This window comes from Barbatula barbatula, assembly GCF_947034865.1.
Source record: "Barbatula barbatula genome assembly, chromosome: 21".
NCBI lineage: Eukaryota > Metazoa > Chordata > Actinopteri > Cypriniformes > Nemacheilidae > Barbatula > Barbatula barbatula.
Genome location: NC_136784.1, coordinates 4,947,015 through 4,960,709, shown reverse-complemented (window position 1 = coordinate 4,960,709; position 13,695 = coordinate 4,947,015). Strand labels below are relative to the sequence as shown.

General features: G+C 38.3%; 1 protein-coding gene across 1 annotated transcript in view; it reads left to right on the top strand.

Moving 5' to 3' along the window:
• LOC306910471 (fibrocystin-L-like) overlaps positions 1–13,695 on the top strand; it is a 38,508-nt gene that overhangs the window by 20,943 nt on the left and 3,870 nt on the right. Inside the window, exons 43-66 of the mRNA XM_079485049.1 lie at positions 162–371; positions 516–645; positions 1,416–1,657; positions 1,829–1,965; positions 2,083–3,103; positions 5,177–5,368; positions 5,474–5,604; positions 6,934–7,093; positions 7,256–7,493; positions 7,579–7,676; positions 7,784–7,938; positions 9,220–9,346; positions 9,431–9,549; positions 9,704–9,833; positions 10,711–10,884; positions 11,303–11,406; positions 11,526–11,649; positions 11,751–11,872; positions 12,088–12,178; positions 12,324–12,469; positions 12,641–12,763; positions 12,908–13,019; positions 13,265–13,381; positions 13,457–13,622. Coding sequence (XP_079341175.1) covers positions 162–371; positions 516–645; positions 1,416–1,657; positions 1,829–1,965; positions 2,083–3,103; positions 5,177–5,368; positions 5,474–5,604; positions 6,934–7,093; positions 7,256–7,493; positions 7,579–7,676; positions 7,784–7,938; positions 9,220–9,346; positions 9,431–9,549; positions 9,704–9,833; positions 10,711–10,884; positions 11,303–11,406; positions 11,526–11,649; positions 11,751–11,872; positions 12,088–12,178; positions 12,324–12,469; positions 12,641–12,763; positions 12,908–13,019; positions 13,265–13,381; positions 13,457–13,622 — 4,369 coding nt within the window. The remainder of the gene's footprint in view (positions 1–161; positions 372–515; positions 646–1,415; positions 1,658–1,828; positions 1,966–2,082; positions 3,104–5,176; positions 5,369–5,473; positions 5,605–6,933; positions 7,094–7,255; positions 7,494–7,578; positions 7,677–7,783; positions 7,939–9,219; positions 9,347–9,430; positions 9,550–9,703; positions 9,834–10,710; positions 10,885–11,302; positions 11,407–11,525; positions 11,650–11,750; positions 11,873–12,087; positions 12,179–12,323; positions 12,470–12,640; positions 12,764–12,907; positions 13,020–13,264; positions 13,382–13,456; positions 13,623–13,695) is intronic.

The following is a 13,695-nucleotide window of genomic DNA, read 5'->3' as shown; positions in this document are numbered from 1 at the left end:
ATGTTCATTTACACAAATACTACCTTTATAAATTATGCATTTTACAGTACACCTAAAGTGAAGGTGACATTTTCTAAAAGAGGGTGAGGCATGTTTCCCCTCTTTAGTAATCGTACACCCTCTCATCAATACATATTAACCGATGGTGTTTCTCCTCTAAGGTGGACGACTGATTTTTGATGAGGCCGATATTGAGCTACAGGCGGAGAATATTCTGATCACAGATGGTGGAGCTTTACAGATCGGCACAGAGCAGCAGCCCTTCCAGCATAAAGCCATCATCACACTACATGGACACCTGCGGTCTAAAGAACTTCCTGTTTATGGTGCAAAGACCCTCGCTATCAGAGAGGGAGTGCTGGATCTGCATGGTATGTTTGTACAGTACAATAGTTATTGTATATACAGTACTATACGCTGTGTACACAAGGTTGCCTATACATAAGACCTTAGGATGACAACCATAGAGGAGTTTTCTGCTTTGTGATGCTTTGTTTATAATTGTGTTTCTTCAGGAATCCCAGTACCTGTAACGTGGACTCGTCTTTCTCAGACTGCACAAAGTGGCTCCAGCACTCTGACACTGATGGATGCCGTCACCTGGAAGGCTGGAGATGAAATTGTTATTGCTTCTACAGGCCACAGGTACAGAATGGATGCACTGACAAATGTGGAGTAAAACTTGTTCTTCGTGTAGGAATTTGGGATTTCCTAGTAAATAATATTTAGAAAGTCAGATCACTCGTCTTCAGAATTCCTTACTGATAAAACAATCATCCAAACTCTCCCGCACCCTTCAGTGTATGTATATATATATATATATATATATATATATATATATATATATATATATATATATATCTCAATTAAAGATGTATCTCTTCTGGAAATACTTATAATACTGTATGTACACAAGATCCAGATTCACCCATCATCAGATTGTCAAACAGAGAAGTGTAATACAGTACATCACTCCACAGATCACGTTTCTATAACTAAATTGATTCAATAATTGAGGTGTTCCCCAATACTTTTGTCCATAAAGTATACAAGCCAGAGCACAGGTTTAACGATCAACTTAGGCTCCCGGTGCTTTTGGTAAATGCTGCCCAGATCAATAGGCAAAGACAATAACCCATTTTTGTAATAAATCAATGTGTAACCCTCATACAATGTTTGCTTCATCAGGTTGGTCGAGACACTTGCAGATGTTTATCTGACCAGCTGAAATTTGTGTGTTTTAAAGAAGCCTGTTTGATCATTTGATCAGGTGGTGCTAGTGACATAGACATGATATACACTGGATAAAGACACCGTTAAATATTCCTTAAAGAAATCGTTTTCAAATAATTATCAGGTCACTAAATTTGTTTAAAGAAATCCACAAAATCACAGCTGTTCTTATAAATCCACAGACACAGCCAGAGAGAGAATGAGTTGAGGAGAATTGCTTCAGTTTCAGATGACGGCAGGACCCTCAATCTGACCGAACCCCTCACCTACACTCATCTGGGTGTGTCCGTCAATCTGCCTGATGGGACTGTTTTTCAAGCAAGAGCAGAGGTGGGACTTCTTACCAGAAACATTGTTATCCGTGGATCCAACAACCAGGAGTGGTATGATCAGATACCAGCTTGCCCTGATGGATTCAACACAGGTTTGGTTGTTTCACCATCTTGGACAGAAAACACACATTTCTCTTTATGAATTTGTGTGTAATTTGTGCTTGACTCGTCATGCTCATTACAACATTATATGCCAAAGAGTCTGGCTGACACCTTCCACTTTATTACATGATCTACATTCATATATTCACATTTTCTTACAGGGGAATTTGCAGTCCAGACGTGTTTCCAGGGGAGGTTTGGAGAGGAAGTAGGAAGCGATGAGTTTGGTGGCTGCATCATGTTTCACGCATCACAACCAAACCAAAACCTGGCAGTTGGAAGAATTGAATATGTCGAGGTAAGAGTTTGATAAAGGACTACAAATCCCTTACGACCTTTAAAATAAAATATTTTATATACATAAAAATGTCTTAAATCATATCTCAATCATAGAATTATTTGTTTCTTTTTGTAGATTTATCATGCTGGACAGGCGTTCCGTCTGGGACGCTACCCAATCCACTGGCATCTAATGGGAGATGTTCAGTACAAGTCGTACGTGCGTGGCTGTGCCATCCATCAATCTTTCAACCGTGCTATAAGCATCCACAACACTCACAACCTGCTGGTGGAGCAAAACATAATCTTCAACATTAAAGGTGGAGCCTTCTTTCTCACAGATGGTACTGAGACAGGAAACATCTTGCAGTATAATCTGGCAGTATTTGTAAAACAGAGCACAAGTTTGCAAAATGATGATGTGACTCCGGCTGCATTCTGGGTAACAAATCCAAACAACACCATTACACATAACACTGTGGCTGGTGGGACTCACTTTGGATTCTGGTACAGCATGAACGATCTTGATATTCAATCTTATGAGACCATCTGTCCGAAGAGAGTACCACTTGGGCAGTTCTTCAACAATACGGTGCATTCTCAGGGCTGGTTTGGGTTATGGATCTTCCAAGAGTATTTCTACACATATAATGGTTTCTGCTACTACGACTCGACTCCAGCACCAGCAGTCTTCCGTCGCCTGACGTCCTGGAACAATGAGAAAGGGGCTGAGTGGGTGAATGTTGGAGCTGTGCAGTTCAGTGAGTTCCTCATGGTCAATAATGAGAAAGCAGGAGTGGAGGCCAAGAGGAGCATTTGGGACTATGTCAGTAGATTGGGGCTGGAAGGAGGTGCAGCTGTGGTAAACAGCACTATTGTGGGTCATGTGCCTGAGCTGGGAAATGATTACTGCACCACTCATGGTGTTGTTCTGCCTCTGGATGATGATATGAGTATCATCAACACCAAGTTCATTAGCTTCAACCAGTCATCATGTGCAGCTGTCGGGGTGGCAGAAATGACTGAAACCTGCACGTTCCGCTGTGGAGGCTGGAGCGCCAGATTCAGTGGAATCCAATACTATCAGTCACCCAACAAGGCCAGATTCAGATGGGAGCATGAAGTGGCGCTCATAGATACTGATGGATCCCTGACAGGTACTGAATATTTAGATATTTTTTGTACACTGGAAGGCACACACAAGTTGGATGTGTGCTTCATCCCACAACCAATTTGGTTTGGACACTAGTACAAATAAACCAAGGAGTTGAAACAGATGTGTTTGATCATCAAGGTCTCCAAAACATGTACTAGTTGGTGTTCCTCAAGAAACAGGGTTGGGAAGCACAGATTTGAAGATTATTAACAAAATTAGATTTAACTTTTGCTTTGCCACACTAGCAAAAAATTATGTTTAATATAAATTGAGATAGATATAGAAGTACAGAATAGTACAAATTAAAGAACAGAGAGTAAAGCAATAGCATCAGATAAAGGTAACATCTCACTCCTGGTCCTGCTTGACCTTAGTGCTGCGTTCGATACCGTATACCATAACATACTTCTAGATTGCTTACACAATTATACCGGTATTGAGGGACAGGCACTACAGTGGTTTAGATCTTACTTGTCAGACAGACATCAATTTGTCCATTTAAATGGGGAATCATCCAATCTAACGCAAGTAAATTATGGATTACCTCAGGGATCGGTTCTGGGACCCGTGCTGTTCTCCATATACATGCTTCCCCTCGGAAACATTATTAAAAAACATGGAATTAGCTTCCATTGCTATGCAGAGGATACTCGGCTATATATCTCATCAAGACCAGATGATTCCCCCCAGCTATCCAAATTGGCAGAGTGCATTAAAGATATACAACATTGGATGACCTGTAATTTCTTTCTTTTAAATTCTAATAAAACAGAAATATTACTTATCGGACCAAAGACACGCAAACCAAATATTTCTGATTATAAACTGCAAGTTGAAGGATGTACTGTTACTCCAACAAATACAGTAAAAGATCTAGGCGTTATATTAGACAGCAACCTGTCATTTCGAAATCACATCACAAATGTAACAAAAACAGCCTTTTTCCAGCTAAGAAATGTTGCCAAGTTACGAAATATTCTGTGTGTTGCTGACGCGGAGAAGCTTATTCATGCATTTATGACCTCAAGACTTGACTACTGTAATGCACTACTTAGTGGTTGTCCTGCATCATCAATAAACAAACTACAGTTAGTTCATAACGCAGCTGCCAGAGTTCTAACCAGGTCCAGAAAATACCATCACATAACCCAAATGTTATCAACCCTTCACTGGCTACCCATTAAGTATCGTATTGACTTTAAAGTTCTTTTAATCACTTATAAAGCCTTAAAGGGTTTAGCCCCTACCTACCTAACAGAGCTTCTATCACACTACAACCCATCACGCTCTCTAAGATCTCAAAACGGACTTTTGATAATACCTAGAATATCTAAATCCACCAAAGGTGGATCTCCTACGTTCTCATACGTAGCACCTAAACTCTGGAATTGCCTTCCTGATATTTTTTGAGGATCAGACACACTCGCCCAATTTAAATCTAGATTAAAAATGCATGTTTTCAGCCAAGCATTCACTTAATGCAAATACGCTATATAAACCACCAGGAGATGCTTTGAAAAGAAAAAAATATGTATACACTACTTTTATTAAGCAAAACAATCCAGACATAAAAGCTGAATAATGGGGCAATACACTATGGATGATAATATTATTTATAAAAAAGTTAATTTAATTAAAGAGAATAGAAGGGTTCACATCACAACTATAACGAAAAAGATACAGAGAATTACATATTTTTCAGCTGGAGAACGATAAAACATACTGCCAAACAGTCTCTGGTGGATCTTTGGATATTGTCTGCGTGGGTTTTATGTCAGAATTAAATTAGTCAGGAAGCGGAATATAAAACATGTTGAGACTTGTAAGTGTTATATCAATAAGCTGGCAAGACATATGCTTTATATCCCGGACCGGAACGCGCCTTCAGAGTGAAAGCAGCAGGTCATCTACATTTATTTTACGGATTGTAAACGCTGCAGCGCACAAGCTGACAATGTACATAATTTGAATATTATTATCCGCTGGTGTGGAGTTAATCTAGTTATAAAGACAGTCATTGTTATAGTTATTGTCATAATGTAAACGCTGCTTAACACTATCTGTTTCCAAAAAGGCAACGTGAACTCCAAGGTGGTGCCGATGAGTAACCTGCTCGACCCAAGTCACTGTTCTCAAGCAGCAGATTGGAGTGTTGGTGTCCCTGGAGCTGTATGTGACAACACCACCAACTTCCAACGCTTGTTTTTTTACAATCCTGAACCATCTTGGCTTTTGGCTAACAATGTGATTCTTACCAACTCATTTGGTAGGCTGAAATAATTGACTGAGATATAAAAAGATGTGTGTGCCTTTATCAGTACAGTTCCCTCATTATGCATTACTTTGTTTTGGTGTCTAAACCTCCCTTTAGGTTCATGTGTGCTTAACTACTCAGATGGCTGGATGGCATTGTTGCCTACAGGCCAAATATATAACTGGGAGTTTGAGCATGGTTCTCAGATCAGCGGCATTTCATATCATGGAACGATCTATGGCTTTAAGGTGAAGTGTTGAAGTGTGCACATGACACAAAACTTAAAGACCAGGTATCGCACGCAGTTTCTGTCAATCTCATATTAAACTTGAGTATCACAATATACAGTATTGCATACGTCGTATCTTCGAAGAGTGCTTAGTTTGATCATATCTATACAGCTGTACGATTATTATAGTGGCACAGAACTACAGCACGAGCACACAACACATCATCGCATTAACCCCTTCGTGTTTTTTACATTATGCACGTACACGCCAATTGCCAACAAAGCAGACATATGACTTAGTTTCACTTACCGCATGTGGTATGACAGGCAACTTTTTGCACTGGGGCTGCGCTATCTATCAGTTTCAAGCCATCTCCAAATCCAGCATTATATCCACCGTGTATATATAACATCTACCACTGAAATGGCGTAAACAAACAAATACACTTAAACTTTCCCTATCGCAAGAGTAACGAGCTACAGACCCACAGCCAAGCTTGAGAGAACAGACCATCTTGATGGTAGGTGGGTCTTACTATTCATTGGTTGGCGGGTTATGTTTTTCACCTTACCGAGCATTTCCGGGAGAGTTGCCAAATAAAAGGAATATGATCCCTGTTACGAAATAGATATCCAGACTTATGAAAAACTTTCCAAAACAAGTTGAAGTTTTTTTAACAAGTTGACCATGTAAAGCATGAGAAGCCAGCCCGTTTAACAAGGTAAAGAAGTCAGAATGCATGAAACAGCGTTATATCCCCCCTTTAAAATTTTATGTACATTCTTTAATGTGCACTCATCGTCATATGTAAACCCTATAACATGCTGGTGTTTTTTGTGGAATGTAATATTTTAAAATACAGTATAAATATTCAATTAACCATGCATGTCGAGATCCAAAAAGTAACACGGTAAAAGAAGTCTGTGTTTTACATGCTACACAAAACATAAAACAAAGAGGCAGATAAGATATGTTTGACAGATCCAAACATAAAGGGTCATCCAGAAGCATGAAACACAGCACAAAAGCACAACTCGAAGCCGCAAGTAGACATAACCAATAACCGGGAGCACAATGGCAAAAACAGATACACAATATTAAAAATAAAAGACCTGACCACATCGCAGAACACACCAGCACAGGTCACTAAAATAAGTATAGTCCAACATGCTTGTCATTATTTAATGGTTACAAAATTATGTCAATTATATTAACACCCTTCAGTGTTTTGGTTCTTATGGGACCAATAACAGCCGATTTCTCATTATGATTGGATAATAAATCTTTTTTTCAATTTTCTAACTGTTCATTTGTTTTACATTCTGTACCTCTTTTCCACCCTGACAGCCAGAGGATTACATTATTCTGAATCACAACTTTACTCAAGCACCAGATGCGTTCCACATTATAGATTATCGAAAAGGTTCCTCTAAGCCCCTGGACCCTACTGTGAATGTAAATGGCGACTGGTACTTCAATGACTCCACAAACAGCGTCTATTACCTGGGTAATACTACTTACCACTTCATAGAAAAAAACTTTAGCTTATGTTACTTTGTATTTAAACCCAAGTCAGTTGAAATCAGATGCAAATAGATAATTCATTTAGATGCCATGGCAATACTGCTGGCCAACTGTGACTTATATATTAGATATATTTTGTTCACAGTGTCTGGAAGAGACCATGTAGCTAGAAGAAACAGTGTGGACCGGTCTCTTGTAGACAGAAATATACACTTCTTCTCGCATCAATGTTACTATCCAAAGTGTATCGAACCAACACAACCTCCACCCCGTCCAACTCCTCTATCTGGTCCACCTGGTCCAAATGTTACAGCAGATCTACCTGGTATACTTTTTCCATCATTCCCTTTAGCCACTTTGCCCAGCCCCAGACCTATGGAAAAGTAAGTTAACGATAAACACTTGTTAATCTCTTTTTTGTAATATTACTACATTATCTGTTGTGAATTTTTTTATTTAAATATATAGTGGATGCACTCTCTGGTCAAATACTTTATTTTGGATGTCAAGCCCTGAAAACAACTTTGCGGTACCAAAAACGGGCTCTGATGTGGTCATTCCAATAGGTAAGCACTAATGCTGTAAAGACTGTCATAGAGCTATAGAGCTGCTGAGGTTGTGTTTCCAAAACCAGGTAGAGAGCTTAAGAATATAAACTCACTTTGTTTTAAAGGGACGTGTGTGATTGTGGACATTGCAATTCCTTCCCTGAACAAGCTGACAATATCTGGAGTTCTGGGGATTCCAGACACAAATGATGGCACCTCCAGGATCAGTGGTCCACAATTTAACAACGTTGTTCTGAATGTTACATACATCTCCATTCAGGTAAGAATAAATGCATCTTAGCGTTCATTTCGACTGGAAACTCTTTAAATGTGCTTAATTAGCTTTCCAAAACATTACACTTAAAACACAAGAATTAAACAACAATTAAAGGGATAGATCACCAAAAAATAAAATGTATGTCATGAATTGCTCACCCTCTAGTTGTTTCAAACCTGTATTCATTTATTTATTCTGATGAACACAGAGAAATATATACGGACAAATGCTTGTAACCAAACAGTTCTTGGACCCCAATGACAAAGGTAGTCAAAAGTGCTTCAGAACTGTTTGCTGTCCTACATTCTTCAAAATATCTTATTTCTGTTCAAAAGAACAAAAAAACTGTTATAATGTAATTGTCCTACATTGGTAGTCAAAGGGGTCCAATAACTCTTTAGTTATAAGCATTCTTTCAAATATCTTTCTCCGTGTTCATCAGAAAAAAAAATGTACACAGATTTGGAACAACTTGAGGGTAAGTAAATGATGACAGAATCTTTATTTTTGTGCGCACTATCCCTTTAACTACATTTAAGATGCAATATATAACTGTTTTGGTTAAACTGAAAAAAAACAGTTATTTACATAACTCAGTGTTTGAAACAGTTTCCTTACTTTACCCTGATTCACAATTGTAAACGTAAAATAATGATTTATCATTTGAGCCTTCAGGTACGATGTATTTTGTGTTTTTTGGGGGTTATGTCATGTCCGCTACAATGTCTGGTGTGTGCTGCAAGTCATGGAACATTTGTAGCTTATTTGTACAACAGTTGCATAAATGCATACTTGTCATGTTGATCGTGACATTTTAAATTTTAAAGTGATTTATTTTAAAACATCAACTCTTTCATTTGGTCAGAATAAAAGTGGCACATTTATACTGTAAATTGCTCAAACACATTTTATTTGTATATATATGCCTTGATGAATGTATTTCTTACTGCCGACATAACAACACATCCGCTCAGATGTGTTGTTCACAGACAACACATACCATCCGTATCTCAAAACATCAGATTCATCTGTGCAAAGGAGCAGTGCCAAAGCACAACCCATGATATAAAAATAACTCTGCAAGTAACCTGCAATTTTATGCTTCAAAAAGAGAGGGTGTTAGAGAGGCAAACGTGATGGATTGCAGCGGGTATATAAAATACATACAAATATTAGATATATTCACAAATCTAAAACATCCAATTGCTTCTTTGGTAATTTTCCATTGTAAAATATGTTCTTACTGAAAAATAAATCGAGGCACTCATTGTAATTCTTATCCAGGGTGGACATCTGATTGCTGGACAGTCTGATGAACCCTTCAGAGGTGAACTACAGATTATACTGAGAGGAAACCATCTCACACAGGATTGGGAGTTGCCTGGAATAAACCAAGGGTCTAAAGTGCTGGGTAAGAGCATCCTTAAGATATCATGTTTCTTGAAGATGTATTAACATTGTATGTTGATGTTATTAAGACATTGCTCACTTCCAGGTGTGTTTGGATCTCTTGACCTGTATGGCATGCCACACAATGTGTATCACACTAAACTGGCAAGAACAGTCCAAGCAGGAAACAACACGCTCTCTCTGGAGGAAGCTGTTGACTGGAAGGTAAGAAGCTCTTTACACGTGACTAAACAGCACTTAAGAGAGCCTTGACAAGGGCTGTCAATTTAACATGTTAACTTTGTGGGATTACATTAAAGATGTTTTTCTCTTTGTTAGCATAAAAACACACTTTCTATATGACTCTTTTTATCTTCAGGTTGGGGATAAGATTCTTCTGTCCACCACCAGTTATGACCCATGGCAAACAGAGATACGCACCATAACTGCTGTCTCAGATTACGGTCAAACACTGATTCTGGACCGGCCTGTAACATACACACACATCGGTTAGTCTTAACACTGAAACTTACTTTTTTATCTGGGACCCACACTTACAAAACCATGCAATACATATGTAACACTTACTGTCATAGATGATATAATAGCGGAATAACTTTTTATTGCCTCCTGAAGGCGATTCACTGGCAGTTTCTCCATATTTTCACTGTTGAATTTAAGCTGACAGTTTTATCTTGCTGACATTTTTGTTAGCTGAGATTTTCATACGACTATGTGCTGAGATATTGGACTGGGGGTCTTGTTTTTTTATTACAGTGGAATAATGATAATTAACTTCCGCATGAACTTCTGGACAGTCCACACTCTGAACACCACATTTAGAGTGGTGGAGTATACAGTTTAACTGGCCCACCAAAACAAGCATTAGGTTACACTGCAATCAATTTAAGATTAACTGGGCCCATTTGCTCCGACTAGTATGTTAATCTTAAATTAAAACATTAAAATCACAATCAAACATTGTGACCTTTAGTTTAGACCAGTGGTTCTCAAAAGTTTTCATCTTAAAGGCCCCCTTGAATTAATACGGTGCCTTTTGTGGCCCACAAGACTTGTAATGTTTTTCATTTTTAAGTTTAGATTCTATTATACATTGCCGGAACGTCAATTCTTTTGCTTAGTCGCTTTGTTTTTATGTTGTTAAATTACACAGAAATGATAAAAAATTATATATTTCACAAAATACCATTAAACCATGGCCTCACTAGTGACCTATAGTGCCCCCAGTTTGAGAGCCACCGGTTTACACACTCCTGTGAAAGCCAAGTTGTGAGTGCCTGAGTCCTTGTTCCAAATATTTTACCTTTAAATTTACATTTACAATTCAAATTATATTTAATTTATATTTCGGTTGTGGTCATACAGGAAAAAGGTACAGTGTGCCAGGATCTTCTAGAAGCTATCAGCTTGCAGGAAATGTGGGTCTTCTGACCCGGAACATCAAGATCATTGGACAGGAGTATCCAGAAATGAACACACAGTCTTATGGAGCAAGAGTACTGGTGGGAACCTTCACAGAAAGAGGAATAACATACAGAGGTATAAACAACAAAATACTCACTAAAGAGGAGAAGCTTTTATTGACTCATCTTAAATTTGTGAAAGCAGGACAAATGATTTGCTTTAAAAATATACTAGTTTTAAATAACTCTGTTACAAAAACTCTGAACTAAGAGTGACTGTGCGTTCAGATCGCCAGCATCTGTGTCGCTAGTCTCAGATCATTAGAAGACATTACTAGCTTTGGTTGGTCAAGTAGCATTTATAAACAAACCGTGCAGTAACTGACGAGAGACGGATGACGTGAGCGCCGCTGCTGTACTCCTATTGGTAGTCGCTTCCGAAAGTTGCTCATCATTTGCATAACGTTGAGCAATTCTTGGAATGGCATCATGTCGCTTTGTTGCTGGTGGTCTGGACGGGCTTATGTGTAATTGTTTCGATGTTTGCGTTACAGGAAAAGCCCAGATCAGAAACGTTGAGTTCTACCACACAGGACAGGAGGGATGGAACGACCCGTCAGACCCGCGCTACTCTCTGGCGTTTTTGAACCTGGGAAATGTAAGAGAACACAAAATCTTTATTCACCTGCGTGATGGGTGCTTTTCTGCACAACACATTCAGAAATGTTACACACTGCTTCAGGCCACTGAAACCATGGCTACAACTATTTTTTATAGGTGGTGGATGAGTCCTACGTCAAGGGATGTGCTTTTCATGATGGCTTTGCTCCTGCGATTGGGGTGTTTGGAACAGATGGACTGAATATCGATGACAACGTGATCCATCACACTGTTGGAGAAGGTTTTTACTTAATGGCAATCTATGTATCAAACAATGCGATCACTATAAAATCATTCAAATGTGGTTTATTGCTTTTCACTTTTGCATTTTTTATTCTTTAGGAATCAGAATATGGGGTGATAACAGTGCTGTTCAGGGAAATCTGGTTACTCTGACACTGTGGCCGGGATCCTACAATGGTGCATCAGAGTCATTGAACACTGAATGGAATGCAGCCATTGAGGTGAAAATGACCATATTCATGTATTATGGTATTCACAAGATATAAATCATAAAATGAACTTGAATTACTATGGTATAATGAGAAATAAGGGTACTTCGTCCATTTAAGAGATAATTTAAGAGAGATTATTTTAAGGTTGAAAAACTCCCCAGGTGTTGCTTTAAATATTTCTCTTGAATGTAGAAGTTAACCACATAATATCGTTTATGTTTCAGGTTAATGAAGCAACCAACGTGATTCTTGAAGATAATATTGTTGCTGGTTATGAACGAGTGGGATTCAGAATAAATGGAGAACCTTGTCCAGGTATATAAGACTGTTGTGTATTTTCAATAAATAAATATTTAAACAACTAAGAACCATCAAAGCTTACATTTATTCTAAGTATGAATATTACATGCTTGTGTCATATTTATCAAGTGATTACCCCATTTCAATAATATGTCAAAAGAATCCGGTTCAGTGGCACAGTGGAGTGAGAATGAAGCTCATGGTGGTCTTTATGGAGTCTACATGAATAAAGATGGACTTGCTGGTTGCTCTCAAATCCAGGGTTTCACCATCTGGAGGAGTTTTGATTTTGGCATTTACATTCAAGTATGATAAACAGCTTATTTTATCATCCTAAAAATCGATCAACTGTTAAGTTAAAGTGTTGTACGCAGAGGAGCTCATAGTTGTTGAATGGCTTACTATTCAAATGTACAGTGATCTTGTGAGCTTTATATATTTTCTTTCAAGATAAATGTTGTCCCCTTCTGATTTCAGGTCTCTATGAATGTGTTCATTTCTAATGTGACCCTGGTTGACAATGGAATGGCTATCATGCCTATTATCTACAGTCCTCCCTCAATAACCCATGAATACGCAGACAAAACCGCCCATGTTCAGGTAAAGAGGCGTGGATCGGTTTAGTCAGACGTTTTTAGATGCTTTGTTATTTAAAAACTCAAATGTGTTAATTATTTTACTTTCTGTCGACTTATTTAGTCAGATCAACACTAAACTCTTGAATGCCTTTTATGCTTTATTCAGGGGTCTCTGATTGTGGGCAGCAGCCCCGACTTCAACTGTTTGGACACACTGGTAACAACTGAGACCTATGTTTCTCTCAGTGCAAGCCACAGAGCACCACGACCCCCTAAAGGTACAGTATTGCAGTAGTGATACAGCAAAATCTATGCATTGTTCTTCAAATATTTTACATATATTTGATATTTTATAATATCATGGGCTAAAATCGATTTAGTCAACACCAGAATTAGGTAGTTTGAAAAATGACAAAGTATAATTGAATTTACCATGCAGTCTTGTAGTTAATTCATAAAATGCATTTTATTAATGCATGCATTTTTTATTTTTTATGTGTGTTCTGTGTTCTGTGTGCAACAGGTGGCAGGTCTGGTATTTGTTGGCCAACATTTGAATCTGAACACAACCAAGCACCATTAAGATCTCACATCGAACTTCTGAGCTATAATGCTGTAGCCGGCTTACTGATGGTCTCCGGTGAGACACATTCTTTGAAAATGTATTCATAATTTGTCACAATATACTTAAATTTATACTTTTTTCTGTCCCCAGATACAACATTTGTTGGCTTCAAGAATGTGTGTTCCACTGAAAGAAACTACATGTTCATGAGCAACCCAGGAAATGAGGATCTACAACATCCAGTCAGTGTTGAGAGGATCACAAAGATAGACAGCACAGAAGAATCTCTAGCATTCATTCATAAGCCTGATCTGAGGTAAACAGATTTGTCATTTTCTTAACACAATGTCCAATACAAGCTTAATGTGCAATTGTGACCCTAAATAAGT